A 20,525-nucleotide genomic window follows, 5' to 3' on the forward strand; every position below is an offset into this window, starting at 1 on the left:
GTTTGCCATCATTTTATATGCCAGGCAGGGGCTGTAGCTCAGTGGTATAGAGCAGCTGCTATGCATGCAGAAGGTCAGAGTAGTCAATACTGAATTGTCAGTATAAATAGCAGTGACTTAAACAGACCAGTAGCCTGAGCTGGTGCAAGGCAGCTTGCTGTGTTCTACAGTCACTTAGTTCTGCCCTTATTCAGAATCATGAGGACTAGAATCTTATTTTATTTTTAGGCTATGTAGGGCAACTGCACAGCATACAGAAGTTCCCATGTTCAATCCCCAGCACTTACAGTTAGGGCTGGAAAAAGACTACCTGTCTGAAACCCTGGAAATCTGCAGCCAGGCAGTGTAGACCATACTGAGCTACATGAGCCAATGGTCTGACTTGGCATCAGACAGCTTCAGAAGATGGTGGTGATCAACCGGAGGGAAGAGGGTACATGCTGGCTTTCAACCACCCCATCTCTCCCAAGTGCCAAGCATTGGCCCAGTGAGAAGCAAGTATATCACTCATCAGGGCCTATTGTGAAACACAAGAAAAGCCTGCTGGATCAGGCCAGTGGTTCATCTGGCCCACCACCCTGTTCTCAAAGTGGCCAACCAGATGCCTGTAAGATACCCTCAAGCAGAACCTGGACACAAGAGTACCCTTCCTTCCTGTGGTTTCCACCAATTGGTATTCAGACACATTACTGCCTCTGACTATGGAGGCAGAACATAGCCATCATAGCTAGTAGCCATGGATAGATAGCCAGGGATGGCCTGCCCCATTTCACTGCCTAAGGAGAAACAGGATGGTACCACTGCTGCCACTGCCCCCTGAAAGTCTCACTTACCAATATATCATTGGAAGCTGCTGCTGCATGACCCCGGCACAACACAAACCCCATGGGATTCTGCCACCCGAGGCGGCTGCTTCTGTCTGCCTCATGGGCCGGCTGACCCTGTGGAAAGCCTTCTCCATGAATTTTTCACTCCTTTTTAAAAGCCATCTAAGTTGTAGGCTGTGCATTTGTTGGCAAGGCCAGGTGGAAGGTATTTCAGATTATATGTTAACCTGTCCCCCTACATGCGGATCCTAGGAGGAGCTTTCTGAAACCCCTGTTTGTACAGAATAGCAGGTTCTCTACAAGTGAGAGGCTTCAGTGACACATAAGGTGGGCCCTTTTGCACTGGAGGCAAGAAAGAAAAGAAAAGAAAAGAAAAGAAAAGAAAAGAAAAGGAAGCAGGAACTGGATAAAATAGCTGTAAACTGTAAGGGGCAGAGCACTAAATTAAAACTCAATGTAGACATGGAGGCATCCTTGTTATTGGATACATTGCATTATATGTTCACTGTGTTTATTTGCAGATGTCATATTTTAAATTGATTGTGATTGCATGGAATTGTTGTGGCCTTTGGCTAGTACAATAAACTTATTTTGATAGTTTTTTAAAAAACCACTAAGTTGATGACCATCACTGCCTCCTGTGGAAGAGAGTTCCACAGTTGATCTTTGCTCTGCACGAGTAAGGACTTTCTTTTCTCTTTTTGAATGTTGCAGAAAAAGCCTGCAAGTGCAAAAAGGGATGTCTGAATTGCACACATCAAGCACAAAGTGAGGCATGTCAGGACCTGACTCTTCCCCCAAAATAACTGTAGATGCTCCTGCTGCGGCTGGAATGCAGGGTGCGCCAAGAGGGCATTTATGGGTCTCACGGTAGTAAATCAATAGCAGCCGGGTCAGACTTCCCCCATCTGCAAGGATGCTTAACAAGGTCACCTCCGTATTCTCCGCAGATTAATGAGAAGAGATTACTAATACGGCCCAAGTGACAAGCAAGTATATTAACGTAATTCTCCTCTTGCTTGTAATCAATTTGCTCTGGTAGAACAGTTGCAGCTCTTTTGGGGGGAGGGGGGATGCCAGGGAAAGTTTAAGGGCTGTCCCTAAAGCTTTTCCGATAAAAGCCACAACTTTTTGACACAAGCCAACCCCTTCGTCCCTCGCTGTTGAAACCATGGGGGTTCAAGAGTTTTGGCAGAAATGCAGGGTTCAGTTTGTCCTGGAGTTGAACTCTAAAATTAGAATGGAAGTGGGTTCAATATAAGCCTTTTCAAGGAAATTTTAGAATGTCCGCCCCACCTCCAAGTTATTGGGGCATAAAAAGGTAAAGGACCCCTGACCATTATGTCCAGTCGTGGCCGACTCTGGGGTTGCGGCACTCATCTTGCTCTATAGGCCAAAGGAGCCAGCATACAGCTTCCAGGTTATGTGGCCAGCATGACTAAGCCGCTTCTGGTGAACCAGAGCAGCACACGGAAACGCTGTTTACCTTCCCACCAGAGCGGTACCTATTTATCTACTCACACTTTGACGTGCTTTCGAACGGCTAGGTTGGCAGGAGCAGGGACCGAGCAACGGGAGCTCACCCCGTCTGCGTGGGGATTTGAACTGCCAACCTTCTGATCGGCAAGTCCTAGGCTCTGTGGTTTAACCCACAGCGCCACCCACGTCCCTAGCGCCACCTGCGTCCATTTTCAAGGGAATTTTTGAATGTCCGCTCCACCTCCAAGTTATTGGGGCGTACTTCCCATTAAAAATCCCAATTACATAAACATCCACTATATACAAACATTTTGTATCCAAAGGAGAGCAAAAGATTAGGTGGCAATAAAGAAGCAGTCAAGTATAAACAGCTGGTTTCCGAGCTGCAGATTTCATGCAAACCTGTGTCCGCTTTTGGAGCAATGTAGACATGGCCTTCCTAACTCTAGGCAGGTGGGCACATTCTCTCATCCGGCGAGGCCATTCTGATCTCTTTTAGCTCAACCTCTCCCATTTAGCTCAAAAAGCAAATGGCTACGCTTCCCATCGGGTCTCTAAAATTCTTTGCGAAGGAGGAGATAGAAAGAGAACACGAGATGGCTCCCCAGTGTGACCTCGCTTTCAAAGATGGCTTTAACGAATTGGTTTCAAATTTGGAGAGAGGCCTCCAGTTTGGGGGGGGGGCAGAAATGGAGGTGGGTGGGGAAGAAACAGACAACCGCAACCTACTGCTGATGGGCTCTCCACGCAGAAACAGACTCCCAGAGTGCTTTCAAAAGCCATTTAGGAGCTTAAATCCTGGTATTAAACCAAGCCTTTCATTAGCCAACTTCTCAATCCCCACCCAGGCTTAATACACTGGAAAAAAAGTTCTCTCCCCCTCTCCCCCACCTCCCCATTTGACAAAAGGTCAGTCATAAGCTTTTAAGCCGCCTCTCCAATTAACTTTTTCTGCCTCCCTGGCCCAGCCCAACTTCCGCCAAGTCGCCCACTTCCTTCTCCGAGCAAATGTGGCATAATTATTATTTTAAAATAATGATTTAAACGCGTGTGCATGCACGCACGCACACACACACACACACACACACACGCACACACACTTGGAACAAATGTTTCAGGAAGAGTTTCCCATTTGCCTGCAGCTAACACCATTAGCGGCGACTCTTGCGCTCCTGACATCTCTTAACTTATAAAGCCGCCAGGTTTTGAGGGAAAGCGATGATGGGGGAAGAGGAATCAGCCAAGCAGCAGAACATGAATAGGTGCCTCTTCTACCTTTCAGGGTTTGGACAATTGTGCTGTCCTTGCAGCCAAGAGGACCAGATCCTTTCACACCCGTAGCAAAATCAATCAGCCCACTGAGAAAATGGACCCAGCTTTTCAGAAACCTGGAGAAGTGGATAGACAGAAGTCATCTCTCCCCTCTCCCTTTCCCATAACACTACAACTTATGGACTTCCATAAGAGAAAGCACTTCTTCATGCCATGTCTAATTCAACTCTGGAACTCGCTCCCACAGGAGGAAGCAAAGACCACCCACTTGGATGGCTTTAAAAGAGGACTAGACCATGGGTAGGCAGACTAAGGCCCGGGGGCTGAATCTGGCCCAATCGCCTTCTAAATCCAGCCCGCGGATGGTCTGGGAATCAGCGTGTTTTTACATGAGTAGAATGTGCCCTTTTATTTAAAATGCATCTCTGGGTTATTTGTGGGGCATAGGAATTCGTTCATTTCCCCCCTCCAAAATATAGCCCGGCCCCCCACAAGGTCTGAGGGACAGTGGATCAGCCCCCTGCTGAAAAAGTTTGCTGACCACTGGACTAGACAAATTCATGGAAGAAAAAACTATCAGTGGGTACTAGCATGGTCGCAGCTGCCCCCCTATATCAAGTAAGACAATAGAAATACTTAACTAACTGACCAATCACGTTGGTTCTGCCCCCATAACAAAAGGCCTGTCCCCCCCAACAAAAATCCTGCTCCCCCATGGCTCTGTGATTACTCTGTGGCAGTAATCCCCACTCAGTTATGAAGCGCGCTGGGTCACCTTGGGCCAGTCACGACCTCTCAGCCTAGCCTGCCTCACAGGGTAGTGGTAGGGATTAATGGCAGAGGGGGAGAACCACAGACACCATCTTGACCTTGGTTGCGGAGGGGAAGGTGAGATATAAATGCAACCAATAAAACACTTTATAGTCAATTCTGCTCAAGTTCAGGGCAACTGCGCACCTTGATTGACGGTGGGGGGGTGTCGGGGATTTGCTGATCGGCCTCAGGCAGTCACCCCAGGGAGCCTCTGGAAAGAGCCCTGCTGGATCATATCCTACTTCCAACATTAGCCACTGAGATGCTTCCAAGGAAGTGATAAACAGGCAGGGCATAAAAACACCAAGCAACTCTTCTGCATTGCACACCAGCAGGGACTGGTATTCAGAGGTACACTGAATACCAGTTCTTGCTGGTGTGCAAGGTACATGGAGGTTCTAACACACTATCATGACCCAGAGCCATTGAGATACAAATTCACATTCTAACACAAGTGGGAATCAATGCCACCCTGTGGCTGTGCGTTCCAAAAGTTTCCCTATGTGTGCTTCCTTTGGGGAAATGCCGTAGCTCAGTTGTACAGCATCACCCTTGCATGCAGAAGGTCCCAGGTTCAATCCCTGCCATCTCCAGGTAGGGCTGGGAGAGACTCCTGCCTGAAATCTTGGAAAGCAACTGCCAGCCAGTGCAGACAATACTGAGCTAGATGAACCAATGATCTGAGTTGGTGTCAGGCAGGTTCTTATGTTCTTTAGCAGGGAGAACTGAACTGGGCATGATGAAGAAAGAGCTTTCTCTATGCACATGATCTACTCATAGCACACATTTATTTTTTTAAAAAACCGTATCACGTTCCCATCCCTGCCCCAAAACTAAAACCCTGGTGTCTTCCAGATGCTGCTGGACTACAGCTCCCATCAACCCCAGCCGGCATGGCCAGCGGCCTGGGATTGTGGGAGATGTAGTTCAGCAGCATCTGGTGGCGCACCAACTTTGGCAAGGCTAGCTGAGCCTTCCCTCATCAGAAGGTGTTCCAGCCCATTAATCATTTTGGTTGCTCTTTTCTGCACTTCCCCCCTTAGCTCTGAGATATCCTTTTTGAGTCAGAGCCACTAGTAATGCACATGGGATTCCAAACTCAGCTACACAATAGATCAGCCTTGGCCAACCAGATGCCCTCCAGATGTTTTAGACTACAACTCCCATCAGGGTGGGTTTTTTTGTGTTCACCCCCCCAACAACACCAGGTTTTATTTATAACCCCCCTGCCTTAATGGTTTTGTTGCTTTCCCCCTCATCCCTCCCACTGCACAAAGAATTGACTTTTTGGGAGAGCCAACTACTACAATCCCAATATCTTTTCCCCAGGCACACCCAATACTGTTGGTGAATATGCAGAACAGGGTTGGGTGAATCTGTCAGTTTCATTTTCTCACTTTTCCAGTGTTACATTCTCCACATTTCCACATCAGTTTGCAAATTCATCGACATTTTAGCACAAATTTCTCCCAATATACCCATTTTTCAGTGCATTTTTGTCTAACATACACATGTTTGCAAACCAATTTTCCTGAATATAGTGCACTTTTGTGCATCATTTTCCCTATTATATGCAGTTTTCATGCACACTTTACACTAGTATATGTATTTTTGTACACATGACTTTGCCGGTGAACTGAACTGCAAAATTCGGAGAAGTGCAAATTTCAAAGGATGGCTGTGTGTCTGTTTAAGTATCATTTTGGAAAGTGTGAATCAGGTAGGTTAAACATAAAATGCAAACTGAATTTAATTTCCCCCCCATTCCTAAAAGTTAGGGTTCATTTTTCTGAGTGTGTGCCACTTTGCAGTTACATTAATTCTCATCTGCTACTTTCCTGCTGGTGTGCTCAGTTTGGAGAGATTTTGCTGGTCCATTTTGGGTTTCAGTATCCTAAGTAAATGGGCACTACTTGCACTCACATATTTGGCTACATCACTGCTCACTCCTGACTTCATTATGAAGTTGGTATGCAAATAACCACTTACTTTAAATTTTTTTTTTTTGCTAAATCTTACAAAATTCTTCAGACCTCCCCAGAAATCCTACATATGCTTCACCTGAGACAGAAATCCAAATTTTGGATTTGCTTCAGAGAGAGAAACTGCTTCTGGTAAATGGCACAGGTTAAGGCCTGTCTGCTGTTTGTTTATGCCTTATGATAGCAGAGGAAACATTCTGCAGAATAATGATGTTCAAACTCTGACATGCAGGGAAAGACAAGCAAAACAAACAAACAAGTTCTCCAAGGCTCCAAGGACAGAAGCAAACTATGATACTTCATATACCAGGAAAGCTGGAGAAAGAGTTTTGAGAGGGAACGTGTTCGTTTCTTCACCAGCAGAGAATCAACTTAAGGGTCACATCAGTATGCATCACATATTTAAACAGTTATTCTGCGGAAAAAAATAAATACACACACAGGTGTGAAGATAGTTTGCAATGGGATATGTTCTGCTGGGAAAGGATTATGCAGACTTTTAGACCACACATGGTTCTTCTTCACGTAGAAGTGTCAAGCACAACCAAACCTCTATATCTCTGAAATCAGGCATGTCCTGCATTTAATATTTTTCATATCCTAGGGCCAATGGTAGGTAGAAAGAAGGGCTTTTTCACTGGTTAGGTTTAATTGTAATCCTTCTAACCTCCTTTTGGGGTAGGTTTGCGGGTATGGCAGAAGGAGATAGGATCTGCCCATGTGATGCCCACCTGGTGGAAACTCTAGCTCACATGGCCCTTAATTTAAAATATATGATCTCTGCCAACAATTCTTAGACCACCTATGTATCCCAACATGGAAAGCAGAGACAGAGGTTATACGCTTCTTATTACAGGGGAGAGACCAGGAGCTCACCAAGACAGTAGCCAAGTTCCTCTGTTTGATTTTCTGCCGCTGAAGTACGCTACAGGACCCTGCCCTTGCTGGAGTCCCACAGAGGTGAAATAGATTGCTCGCCTCTTCTTCTCTTTGGCAAATGACTGTACTGTTGAAATGGCGACGAGATCGTATTGGCCTATTTATTCTGAATGTTTGTAAGTGATGCCAATAAAGGTTTGATGATGAATGGTAGGGGTGAAGGGAGGGAGACCAGCAGTAGGTGGAGCCAGGGCCAATGAACCACCCCAAATAAACCAGATGTTAAAAGCCTGGATTTTAAATAATAATCCAGCACTAATGTTGGCACCAGGGAAGTCTATCTAGGGAGAGAAATTCATAAATTGTGTACTACAGCACAGAAGGCCCTTTCCCAAATGCCACCTGCCTCCTCGCAGGTGATGGGAAGATCTGCAGAAACACATTTGAAGATGACTTCAGCTTACGAGTGGCTCAGGCGCTGAGGCCATTTTCAAAGGCCTTCCCTACAGGTGATGTCAAACAGCGGGGTCTCAAGCAGATTTAAATGGGACTTGTTGATTCTAAAATAAAACAGACATGTCCAGGATAGTGGCCACCAAACTCAAACAAAAGAAAAACAATTATGGAATGCCAATGTTGTGTTTATCAGCGAAAGAGAGTGAGAAAAGTTGGAAAAGTTTTCATACTCATCTTGGAAGAGGCAAGCCTCCATCGATTGCCTCCAAGGCTAGCCTCTGCGGATATTTTGTGTGTTTAAAGATAGTTGGTTCTCTTTCCTTGCAATGTTGCCCTAATATGTTTGCTAAAGAAACATCCTGGCAACCGTCAGACAATGGCGTGTACAAAGAGCAAAACTTAAATGCTGATGACATTTCAACGGCGCATACCAAGACTTGGTATCTATAGAAATCTATGCATTGGCCCAAATCCAAGTGTTCACACCCCTGGGTGGGAGTCCCTTGCCCTTGCCAAAGGAGACAAAGCAATCATTGATTAGTTCAGGGCATGGCAGCTGAAGACTCTTATCACTGTCCCACAATGCACTGCTGCTTCATTTATCAAATGGCAGCTCGGGACTAGAGAAAGCTCTTCCGATTATCAAGGGTGGAAAAGTGATGCCACTTTTTTGGTTGGCAGCTGTGAATAGAGGATGCTGGACTAGGTGGGCCAATGGTCTGATCCAACAGGCTCTTCTGAGGTTCTTTATACAGAGCTAGATGAACCAATGGCTAAAGCTCAGCGCTTTGCCTGCAGAAGCATGTTTGTTAAAGAAAAATCAGATTTCACAAAGGTCAAGTTTAATCCTATGTTGAAGGTGAGTTTAGATGGATAGATAGATAGATAGATAGATAGATAGATGATAGATAGATAGATAGATAGATATAGATAGATAGATATAGATAGATGATAGATAGATAGATAGATAGATAGATAGATAGATAGATAGATAGATGATAGATAGATAGATAGATATAGATAGATGATAGATAGATAGATAGATAGATAGATAGATAGATAGATAGATAGATAGATGATAGATAGATATAGATAGATAGATGATAGATAGATATGCTTCATCCTGTTCAACTGGGTACAAGTGGCAAACAACTATACCCCTACCCTTTTTTAAAACACAATTATTGATCACCTACACCAGCCTATACCCAGCCTGCTGCCCTCCAGATGTTTTGGGCTACAAAACAGCTGGTGGTTCTTGAGAGTGCCTTCTTGGTGATGGCCCCAAGAAACTCTTTTCACACAGAGATGCTCCTGGCACCATCTTTTCAAAGCTGCTGGAGAGACACACATCTTCACCCTGGAAAACAATTCTAAAGAATTGAGTTTCCTTTCTCCCCTGCGATGTGCTGTGGGGGTTCTGACTGGGGCTGCGTTAATTGCTTTAATTGCAGTTTGAAATGAGATAATAATAATAATTCTCTTGTAAAAAAATCTTAAATTATGTTATTCCTGTTACCGCATTGAAAGCAAAGGAACATGAGAGGCTGCCTTATAGTCTATCTGGCTCAATATTGCCTATGAATTGGACTGGCCCCAGCTCTGCAGGATTTCAGGCAGGCAACATTTCCTGCCATACCTGCAGATACCAGGGATGAATCAAACCATGTGCTCTCCATCAAGTTGCTGTCCTTCCTTGATGCTGCTTTATATAGAGTCAAACCACTGGTCCACCAAGCTCCATATGACCTACACTGACTGGCAGCTGTTTTCTGGGGTTTCAGACAAGGGCCCTTTCCAGCCCTATCCGCATGCAAAGCAGATGCTCTATGGCCCTTCGCCTGAAAGCCAGCTTCCTTCTTCCCCTGCCTCTACATTAAAGAGTTAAAGGGTTTCGCAACCTGAAGATTTACTTCTGGCTTTCTAAACCACCCGTTTCTTTTGTTATTTAACAAAGAGCACAAGTTCCCGTAGAGGTAGGGCAGGGAAACGGGAATCAAAAACATGTCCGCATAAGAAAAAAAAGAGATGCTCCTATTTTGCTTTTGTTGGTTTTATATATTCACCGACTGAAATAACTTCTGCTTGAAAGGATGCCAGGTGCCAATCATAAGCCAAAGATATACGAAATCTAAGAGTCGGAGCCACCAAACTCCAACTGGGATTAACACTGCATGAGAAAATACAAAGAGGGTTATATTGCAAAGAGGGAGTTTGTTGCTCGACATATTTCCCCGCTTTTTTTGAAGAAACAAAAATGTACTTAAGATGATGAACAATTCCACAGGTGCCTCGGGGCCCCAAGATGTTGGCAATTAAAAGCTATTGGCACCGGTTTGGGGTTTCTTGGCTTAGTCAACTATTTCAGAAATGTTGACACTGCTGCGAAAGATTCCCAGGAGCAAAAAAGAGGAGCTCAACGTTTGTTCTTTCACCCAATACATACACACGCACACCCCAAATTTAAATAGCACCTGCAATCATATGTGATCTCAAATACACCCCAATTAAGAAACATGTTGTTTTCTCTCTGCCAAAAAGGAGGGGAAGAAGAAGGGTGAAACAACAGGAGTTCAGTAAGCATAATCACGTGGAAGCCTATTTTTGCTGATTATTATTATTTTTTAAAGGGGTTGCTTTCTACACATTTCAATCCTACCGAAGTTTTCAACAATTTCAACGAGAGATTTGAGTGTGTCTTTGCTTAAACTTTTCCCTGATGAAACCAGCCAGATTTTCAGCACAGTCCTATGCATGCTTACTCAGTCCTAAGACCACTGGTTTCAAAAAGGGCATATACCCAGAACACACAGGACTGGAGCCCTAAAAGTAGGTAATGTTTGTTACCTTTCAACCCTCCGCATTGTGCATCAGAAATAATGCAACTGTTCACACTTGGCTGCATCACAACCACCACCTCCACCTTACATGTCTAATTGATCTAGGTGCAGCTAGGCCCAATGGACAATAGCCCATGAAAATATAAGGCCAACCCAGAAGCCAAGCAAATGGTTTATACTCATTCTTAACATTTACCTTAGGATAGCCCCATAGGCACTAAAATGATGCTGCGGTTTTAATTAAATGCTATTATCATTATGAGCCAAGCCCATTACATTTACCTCGCCATTTGTGTTTTTGTTTTAATCAGACTTGTCCCTGTAGCATTACAGGTAGGCACAAATCTAAGGAGTGAGATTAGAGATTACCATAATATTTTTTTTGTTCCATCCATTAGAGCACACACGCACACACACACACACACACACAGAGAGAGAGAGAGAGAGAGAGAGAGAAGCATGCAAGTTATACTTCCTTGAAAACTGCAGCAATACTTTTAGAAGCAAAATCTGAGTAGTGCAGAAAGTGTCTTTAACTCAATGGTTCAATTGACTTCCAAGTTAGTGTTTCTCAACAAAGCCACAGATGTTCAAAATAACAATTCCTGCAGAAGATATTAGACCACCACCCATTTGTAAGACATAGGGTAAGCTGTCATCACACTAAAACCCTCGTTTTAGGAATATGTAAAATTAAAAAAATATTGGCCATGAACCAGCCAGCTAAAGGCTTACATGCCGTGCATGCTAAGCTGGCAACTGAAACGAGTGGGGCTTACTTGGAGTAAATTTGGGGGTCTAGCTGCTGCATATTTGATTGGGAATAATGGGATTGAGTTAACAGCTAATTTAAATGAGACCTCTTGTTTCCCACGGGATTTAGTCAACGATTGCCTTTACATGGATCAGACCCATTACTCTGATTTGCTCCAGAGGAGACTGGGTGGGAAGAAAACCTAAAACTTAAGGTAGCCATTTTAAAGTCTTTGCTTTTTGCCCCATTCCCTGCCCCCTCTAAGATAATGTACCGGATACAATAATTGACTTCTAAGAAGAGATAAATCTGCTCCAGACATTTACCCAGCTGGCCAAGAGATGAAGGTTTAATATTAAGCATATGAACAGTAGCCAGACATTCTCAGAGCTGGGCTGCCTAAAGAGAGTTCATTTGTGCTATTAGAGCGTTATATCTCCCGGATCAATTCCACCTCATCGCAATTTAATTGCATAAGGGACCCAACTCAGATTTTGAAAAATGCCCATCTCTTGGCTTGTACTAACGTTTTCAGGTGCTAGAAAATATCAAGTTTTGCAATCCTTCTTTTTAAAAATATTTTAAAAGACTGAGGGTTCATACATAAGAAATGAAAACCAGTAATACACCCCCCATGTGTACTGGAGCACCCGTTCAAACATATGCAGACACTAATTATATTAATTCCTATAAATTTGAAAAACTTATGCACATTCATGTCACTTGATAAGATGCACAAGTATGACATAATAGTTACGCTTACCAAAACCAGGGGGAACTGCGTGTGGGGAAGGGTTTTTTTATTGTTTTTTTTTACAAAGGTTAGTTGTCAGAATTTTTTTAGGAGAAGAGTTTAGATCTTGTTAATTTTCCATTACACGCCCTCCAGATGTCTTGCAGCAAGATCTGTTGCGTGTTTGCTAGGAGGCACAACCTATTGAGTCCCAGGGAACTTGCTTTCAAATACACAATATGAGGACTGCGTCTTTAGTCCACAGTAACTTAGGCAAATCTCGCACCTCCGGCAAAATGGACTTGTGCGTTTTATGTTGTGAACCGCCCTGGGATCTAAAGGTATAGGGCGGTATAGAAATTTAATAAATAAAAATAATAAGCGACACTTTTCAAAAAAAACTTATATTTACAATTACCAACGCACGCACACACATTAAAAAGCTGCAAACAGTTAAACCTACATTTCAAACCAGAATTACCCAGGGTTGGTTTTTTTCACAAGGGCCTTCTGCAAAGTCAAACGAGATTGTTGCCTCCCAGTGTTCCGTTGAAAGGAAAGGGCATGCAATTGTCCTTTTCTTGGGGTTTGTGCAGCGGATGCTCCCAAAAGATTAGGGTCTTCGCCATCTACTCCAAAGCTAAAGCAGAGGTGGCAGCACCCAAGGATAACTGCTTCTGCATCATCTTGCTTCTTCCCAACAGCCTGGCAGGAGTAGCAGTCCCATAGCCCTCACACCAACCAAAATGAAGCATAACTTTATAGGCTCATATTTGCTTCCCTTTCCAAATCTGCCCCTGTTCCCCACTCCCCCAACTGCTGGCCTTTAGACTGTAGACTCTTTGGGGCAGAGACCTGCTTTGTTGTGTAACATTGCCCTTCCAAGCATCCATGGAATACATAGGTCAGGACATATACACAAATAAATAAAGCTAAGCTAAACGCATACACACAGAACTCCCAGCAATTAATTTTTTTTATTTTTAATCTTTATTTCTGAAAACACAAGCCTGCCAAAAAGCCAGATGAACTCCGGGATCCCATCACGACCCCAACAGGAAAGGAGCTCAGCTGGAAAAAACAGAGAACCAAATGGATACCAAATAACAGAAACAAGTCACTTCTCTTGGCATTCTCTTGCAAATGCCCCACTTGATGCAGGAACTGTGTGATTCCACTAATGCGTTCTTGCATGCTGTTGTTTTTTTTTTGAAATCCTTATCAATGGGACTTCTGCTGGAAGATTTTAAAGTGGATCATGGCCATTGTACATTGGCAAGACTCATGTCAGAGTGCCATTAACCACAGAGGATGCAGAAAGCAGCTGATGCCCCCTTTGCACACATGAACTCACTTTCTGCTTGGGAGATGGGCTGTTTCTGTGCCTATCTTAGTGGCTGTGAAGAGGAAGCAATGCGGGCGGGAAACCCTATTATCCCCAGAGACATATACAAAGTGAGGGTGCAAAGGAAGGATGGGGAAAATTAGATACACTTTAATCAGGCTCATTCTAGCATGGAGGTCCTATCCTTGTGTCTCCCAAAAAGGATGCTTTGTTAGTCTCCGGTCTCCAAAGATCTTGAAGATTTGCTTAATTGTGATGGTCTTTCTCGAGATAGGAAGGACACCAAACTCAGCTTAAACTGTGGTTTCCTATGCTGTTGCTGCCACCGGAGGCTTTGCTCAAAAGTCCCAAAAGATGCAAAAATTTAAAGTGGGGGAAAGAGGAAAGACAAGAAGAAAGGAAGGAGAAGAAAGGAAGGAGGGGTGAAGAAAGAGTGTCAGTTGGGGAACCTTGATGGGCTTGTGATGTCAGTCTCACTGCAGTTTGAGGGGGGAAATATCAGCTAGTAGAGAAACTTTCTGCATCGTATTCAAAAGAGACATTTGAACATTTGGGAGCTGGGCAGGTACCCTGGTCTAAGGACACTGAAAAACCCCCAGCTCATTTGTTTTAAAGTTTGCGATTTGCCTTCCAGCCCACAGGAGTCCTGCATGAAAGGGCAGCACCTGAACCCTGATAAATCGCTTTGGGGATTTTTTTAAAAAAGCATTTTCAATAGTCGGTCAGCTTTTGTTACCTTGGTCTTTGTGAAATCTAGACCCCTTTGAAGTCCATAAAGGCAGAGTCTCCGCCATTGACTTCAAACGAAGACAGCCTTCCACTTGGAAAGTTAAGAGTGTCTTTCATACCTTATCCCATAATGGAAAGTTTCATAAAAGAGGCACAAAGGTGGGGAGATGGTAACATGAAGGGAGAAAGACCGGAGAGTTCATCCGGTGTAAAAAACAAGAGGCTTGCTCACGTAATTTGGAGTGTGCAGTTGGCTGTTAAATTTGTGGCCTGTGTGCACTGACTACGCGGAACAAGAAGACGCTTTTAAGGAAACTCTGGAGACAATGGCGACCCAAACATTTGGGAAATATTTTGATGAGTACACCATCCGGGAAAGACAGCCCTAATATGGAAAGGATTTATCGGAATTCCTAGAGGGAGGGGACAACAGCTGTGTTTTAATTTGGATTAACATACATATTGTACTAGCAGTTCGCCAGCTCCAATACGTTGATCCAAAATTTACCTCCATCGTTATACAACGCTTTGGGTCTGTTTGAGGTTGCTTTCCACTTATAAGTTTGTGTGCTGAACAGGGGAAGCTCTGTGTGACGGTAGGGAGCAAATGATCAAAAAAAGGACATCCCGTATTTATTTATTTTTAGTTTCTGCCTCTCCTCACATCCCAAAAGCTCAGAGATTTAAGCAAGTTTTTTTTTAAAGGTTAAAGTTAGATCAATAGTTTGTGTTCCAATCTAGTTAATTGGGGGCAAAATTCCCCGTCCGTTCAAGCCATGATTCTTATTGGCAAAGAGGAAATATCAACCCCAAGTAGCCATTTCCAGCTCAGAAATAGGATTGACTATTACTTCGGGTTAATTAATACACTGATGCACTGTTCTGAAATAATAGAGCTTTTTATATGGATAAAGGGAAGACCTGTAGCTCTGTGGGAGAGCATCTGCTTTGCTTCCAGAAGGTCCCGGTTTAAACCCTCCATGTAGAGCTAGGGGAAAAAATTCAGTCTGAAACATTGGAGAACTGCTGCCTGCTAGTGTGGGCAATATTGAGCTAGATGGACCTACTTTCTGACTCAGTGAATGGCAGCTTCCTGTGTGCCAATGCTGATGCCTGCCTAGCAAGCTCAGATTCATTTCTGACCATTTGGGGGGGGGGGCTGTAGCTCAGTGATAGAACTCAAGATTGACCCACAACAGACAGCTTCCGGTTCATTCCCTCCCTGGAGCCCCTCGATGGTCAACTGCTGCCAGTCAGTGCAGACAGTTCTGAGCTAGATGGCCTGACTCTGTGGTTCCATGCTCTCTGATTTCAGGAGGGAGGTTGCGAGACTGACCATCCTGTTACTCAGGCCAATCTATTCCACCCCACCCCCACCCCCAGACTGGGCTGCTTTAAAATGTCTTTTTCATCTCACCCCAGATCTGGTCGTAGCAAAGAGAGGACTTCAAATATAGATAGAAAAACGAAATGCAACGGACTCTGCTTAGGGACATGTGCCTGCCTGCCTGTGCTGGGACTCCGAGAGACACCCTTGGGGTGTGGGTGTGTCGATAGGAGCCAACTCCTAGGGACCGAGGTCTCTTCGCCGCTCACCCCAAATAAAACATGGGGCGGGACATATCTGGGGCCCCCAATATTTTATTCAAGTTGGCACCCTCATGTGTGCTTGTGGACGCACGTGTCGGACCCCCCCTAAAACCGTGGGAAAGGATTAGGTGGAGCCGGAGGCACTTGCCTTACCTGTACCAAAGCAGCCCTTTCTCGTAGCACCTGTCGAAGAAATGCGGCTCGGCCCCGACGGCTCGGACGTCCGGGTGGATGCGCAGGAACTCCAGCAGCGCACGGGTGCCGCCTTTCTTGACGCCCACGATGATGGCCTGCGGAAACTTTTTACTCCCAAAGCCGTTGGCCACGGGCAAGGCTCCTCCGGCCGAGGGGCTCCCGATCCGGCCGTCCCCCCCGTCGTTGTCCTCCTCTTCCAGCCTCGATCCTCCGGCCGCCGACTCCTCGTCCTCCCCGGCGGCGGCGGCGGCGGCTGCGGCTGCGTTCCCGGCCAGTCCTGGGAGCAACAAGAGGAGCTTGTGCGGGGGGTTCCCTTCGTCGTGCGGCTGCGCTTGTCGGATCAGGCCCGCTCCCCCCGGACGGAGGGACTCGCAGGAGCCGGTGAGGCAGTAGAAGAAGTAGCTGAAGAGCAGCAGCATGGTGAGCAGCAGCGGGGCGCGGGGAGGGGCGCGCGCACCCAGCAGCCCCCCGACGTGCGCCCGGAGAAGCCCGCCGCGGCTACATCCCATGGGGGGCCGGCCCCGGGGGTCGCGGGACCACGTCGCCGCCGCCCGCGGCAGCAGCAGGAGGAGCAGGAGCGCGGCCCGGAGGGGACATCGCTCCTTCAGGGAGCCGCCGCCGTCGCCCCGGGAAAGGTCCCCCCTCCCGCGGCTCCCGCGGCTCCTTCTTCTCGCTCTCAGCCTCAGCCCAAGTGGAGCCTGCGCCCGCCTGTCCTCGCCCAGAAGGTCCCCAATTCTTCTCCCCCCCCCGTCTCCTTCCTCACCAAACGGAGGAGTCCCCCCCTCCTACTCCGCGAGGAGAGTCAGCTGCGCCCTACCCCGCCTCTCTCCCTCCCGGCACCATTCAGCAGGCTCCGGTCACTTTCACACCCACCGCTGGCACCGCCCCCTCGAAGGGCTGGTCACTTTCACTTCGCGCGGCTCCCGAGGAAGACGCCGCGCCGGGAAACGGACTAGCCCAGAGTCCCTCGGCGATGCGCGCCAGGAGCGTCGGCCATCTCCCCGGGAACCTCAAAGAGCTGAAAGGGGTGATCCTGGGCGCCTGTTTGAGTAACTGTGCGCGCGCGTGCAGGATCGGGTGCTGCGAGGCTGGGTTTCAGTGCGCGGGGATAAAACACTGCTGATTTTTATTCTATTTTTAAAGAGGGGTTACTTCCCAGTAAGTATGGAACGGGCCTCTCATACTTTGCAAATTTGTTAGCTAGCCAAGCAGATGCGCGTTTCAGCCCGAGCTCTGGCAGGCTTCGTTGGTTTCAATAGGGACGCTTTCCCTCAAGTAGATACAGGTTTGCAGCCCCGAGAATGGTCCGGAAGCGTCGACATCGGAAATTTTTAACAGATAAAGAGCACAGCGAAAGAACTTAATGTTTAAATTTTTCGTGTGGTTGGATTATTTAAAAATGCATCACCATGAGACGTGTAGGGTGCTAAAGAGGACAACTCGAGCTTCCTTAACTAGGGGTGCCATAAGATGGGGTTGGACTGGAACAGGGGTGACGGGAGTTGTAGTTCAGCAACATCTGGAGGGCACCGGGTTGGAGAAGGATGGAGTAATAAAAGCCAATAAAGCAAAGCTCCACTGACCCGCCACCCCATCCCCAATTATGGAAGGGGCATTTCCCCCTCTTTCCCACTTACTTTGACCCAGATACTAGACATTCAGTGAAACTGGACGTAGGCTCAGGATTGATGGCAATTCTCCGCTTGCTCAGTTGAGGTGGGGGTGGATGTGTGGTCCCTCCAGACATTGCTGGACAACCCCACCCAGCATGGCCCAAGTCAGTGGATGATGGGATTTGTAGTCCAGCAACATCTGAAGGACCACAGGTTTTGCAGCCCCGAGACAGACCAACAGTCTAGCCCAGTGCAGCCTTCCTCAACCCTCTGGATGTTTTGGACTACAGCTCTGCCCCAGCCACCATGGCCGAAGGTCAGGGGATGATGGGAGTTGTAGTCCAGCAACATTTGGAGGGTCACCTGGATGCCTTTTGGTATTAGGCACATCAGCTGGAAATTAAAGACTTCCTCAGGCAGCATAGGTGCCATCTTGCACCAAAGATTGTGGGTGCCCACAATGAAGGGCTTCAACGTTGCCTGTTGACTTGGGGGGCACAGCCCCACAAATATATTATTGTGGGTGCCAAAGCACCCACGGTCCCCTGGAGTTGGCTCCAGTGTCAGGCAGCACATAGTTCAGCTATAGAACTTAGTCCTGCAGGGGGGAGTGGTGGCCACCCACTTGGATGGCGTTAAAAGAGGATTGGACAAATTCATGGAGGAGAGGGATACCCGTGGCTGCTAGCCACAATGGCTATGCTCTGCCTCTATGGGCAGAGGCAGTCATGCTTCTCAGTAGCAGTTGCTGGAAACCACAGGAGGCTGGAGTGCTGTTCAGCTCAGTTCCTGCTTGCAAGTTTCCCACTAGTGTATCTGGTTGGCCACCGTGAAAGCAGGATGCCATTGGCCTGATCCAGGAGGTGCATCTTATGTTCTTAAATTTAAACACCTACTGACCTTTAGTATGTCTAGGAGTCTCCAGATGGCTCTCTATGATCACAGAAGACTGCAAAGTGAATTTTGAGGTTTGGGGGCAATTGGAGGTGGCTGGAGTCATCTGTCAAGGTGAGACTACTGCCATATTATTTCCATCTTGCAGAACATCTGAACAGCAGGTCTCCAGAATGATCTGTCACAATGCCATGAAGACCCATGATCTCTGAAAGTAAACATAAAGCGCATTGAAAATCTAGGGGGAACTCATTCTCTCTCTCTCTCTCTCTCTCTCTCTCTCTCTCTCTCTCTCTGTGTGTGTGTGTTGTTTTCTATCTCTAGAGGAACAGGACAAAGGTGATCATTTTAACATGTTACAAAATATGTAATTTACGATCTGCCTTGAACCTTCAGGATGGGGAACGATACAAATCAAAGACAAATGTGTCTTTACTAGTTTTATGACTTCCCTGCCCCCACCCAAAACTGGAATTAAAGGAAGATCAAACAAGATTTGAGCAGAAGAACTGCTAGGTTAATTGAGAGGGGGTGGGGGAGAGGATGTTTTACAGCCTACATACAATGAACAAATATTTTCACATTTGATTTCCACCGCCAGCAACAACAACCTCCACATTTTGGGGACTGTAATTATTGTTTCAAATCACTTGCCTCATGGGAAGTGATTTGCCACAAAAGACCGCCTTTTTCCCTGCCGAGTTTTAAATCAAAGATGGGAAACATGTCATAAATAAACAGCAATTAGTTTGATGATAGCCACATGCTGGGCAATTAACAATTAGCCCTCACAAATGTCAGCTTTAATTAAAGAGGTACAGGAGTTTTTGTGTAGGTGCGCGTAGACACACAAATACATGCATTATACAGATTGAATGTGTGTAGTTCCATTATCAACCATCAATTTAAAAATGAGTTTAAAGGAAAGGCCTGGTGACCTGGAGCAATTTTTTGTTGTGCGGGGGGGGGGGCATTCAGCTGGAGAATGTTAGTTGCTGGGGAAGGACACATTCTGTCAGAAAAACGTTCTTTCGCAAGCCTCAAATGTTCCACCCTATGAGCAAAGGTTGCAGCATCTGGGACTTCTTAGCTTAGAGAAAAGGCAAGTAACAAGCAACATGATAGAAGCTTTTTAAAATGGTGCATAAGATTGGAGACAGTGGATAGAGAAAAGTTATTTCCCCTCACATTGCTAGAAGTCATCCACATCCAATCAAGCTGAATATTCAGTGCAAAGGGAATAAAGTCCTGTATGCAGGACATAGTTAAACTATGGAACTCACTCTTGCAGGAAGCAGTGATGGCTACCAACCTGGATGGTTTAAAAGATGACTGGACCAATTCATGGAGGATGCTAGCCACAATGACTATGTTCTTGTTATGTACTGAGTTGAATAGCATCCAAATTGAAGCAGTCTGATTGGTCCTAGAACAATAGAATTCAGAATGCAGCAGTCTGATTGGTCCACAGGAGCCACCCAATCCAACTCCAGGTGGAAGTGAATCTGCAACCTGATTGGCCTACAGGAGAATCCCTGAATTAGCCAATCACATGAGGCCCATTGTGTAAATAATGTATATAAAGCAGACATTTCGGGGGAACTTCCATTCCTCCTCACTACTACGAGCTGAATAAAGAGCATGAAATCTACACTCGACTCCGAGTATATTTCAGTTCTAAATACCAGTTGCTGGAAATCACAGGAGGGGAGAATGCCCTTGGGTTTCCCAAACTTCTGTGGGAGGTGGAGCTAACCAGGGGTCCCCTTCAGTTGATTTTAACACCAGGGAGGGTCTGTAGGGAAGGAGGTGGTCTCTCAGGAATGTTGGAGCTGGATCCAGCTGACATTGTTGTGGGACTGGCAGGGTATACACTTGCTGCTGCGTATCTGAAACACCTTGGTGTTTCACAAGGAGTCTTCAGGACTCCCTCTTCTGAAGGGTACTGAGCCAATAAAAGCTGCCCCAAACAACCCGCCGGTCATGGGAATGGAAGCATGGAGCCATTTCTATCTTTCACAAAACTAGAAATGTAACCCTGTGGAGTATAGAGAGTAAAATCCAGTAGAAGATTCCCATGGACAAATCCAACAACAAGATCATGGCTGTGGTTTGTGCAGGAGA

General features: G+C 46.1%; 1 protein-coding gene across 1 annotated transcript in view; it reads right to left on the reverse strand.

Annotated features, from left to right (window-relative positions):
• The window catches only part of HS3ST6 (heparan sulfate-glucosamine 3-sulfotransferase 6), a 74,522-nt gene extending 57,902 nt beyond the window's left edge, over window positions 1-16,620 (reverse strand). The window contains exon 1 of the mRNA XM_082199230.1: window positions 15,853-16,620. Coding sequence (XP_082055356.1) covers window positions 15,853-16,403 — 551 coding nt within the window. The 5' untranslated portion in view covers window positions 16,404-16,620. The remainder of the gene's footprint in view (window positions 1-15,852) is intronic.
• Between the last annotated feature and the right edge of the window lie 3,905 nt (window positions 16,621-20,525).

The sequence above is a fragment of the Podarcis vaucheri genome, assembly GCF_965113315.1.
Source record: "Podarcis vaucheri genome assembly, chromosome: 14".
Taxonomy (NCBI): domain Eukaryota; kingdom Metazoa; phylum Chordata; class Lepidosauria; order Squamata; family Lacertidae; genus Podarcis; species Podarcis vaucheri.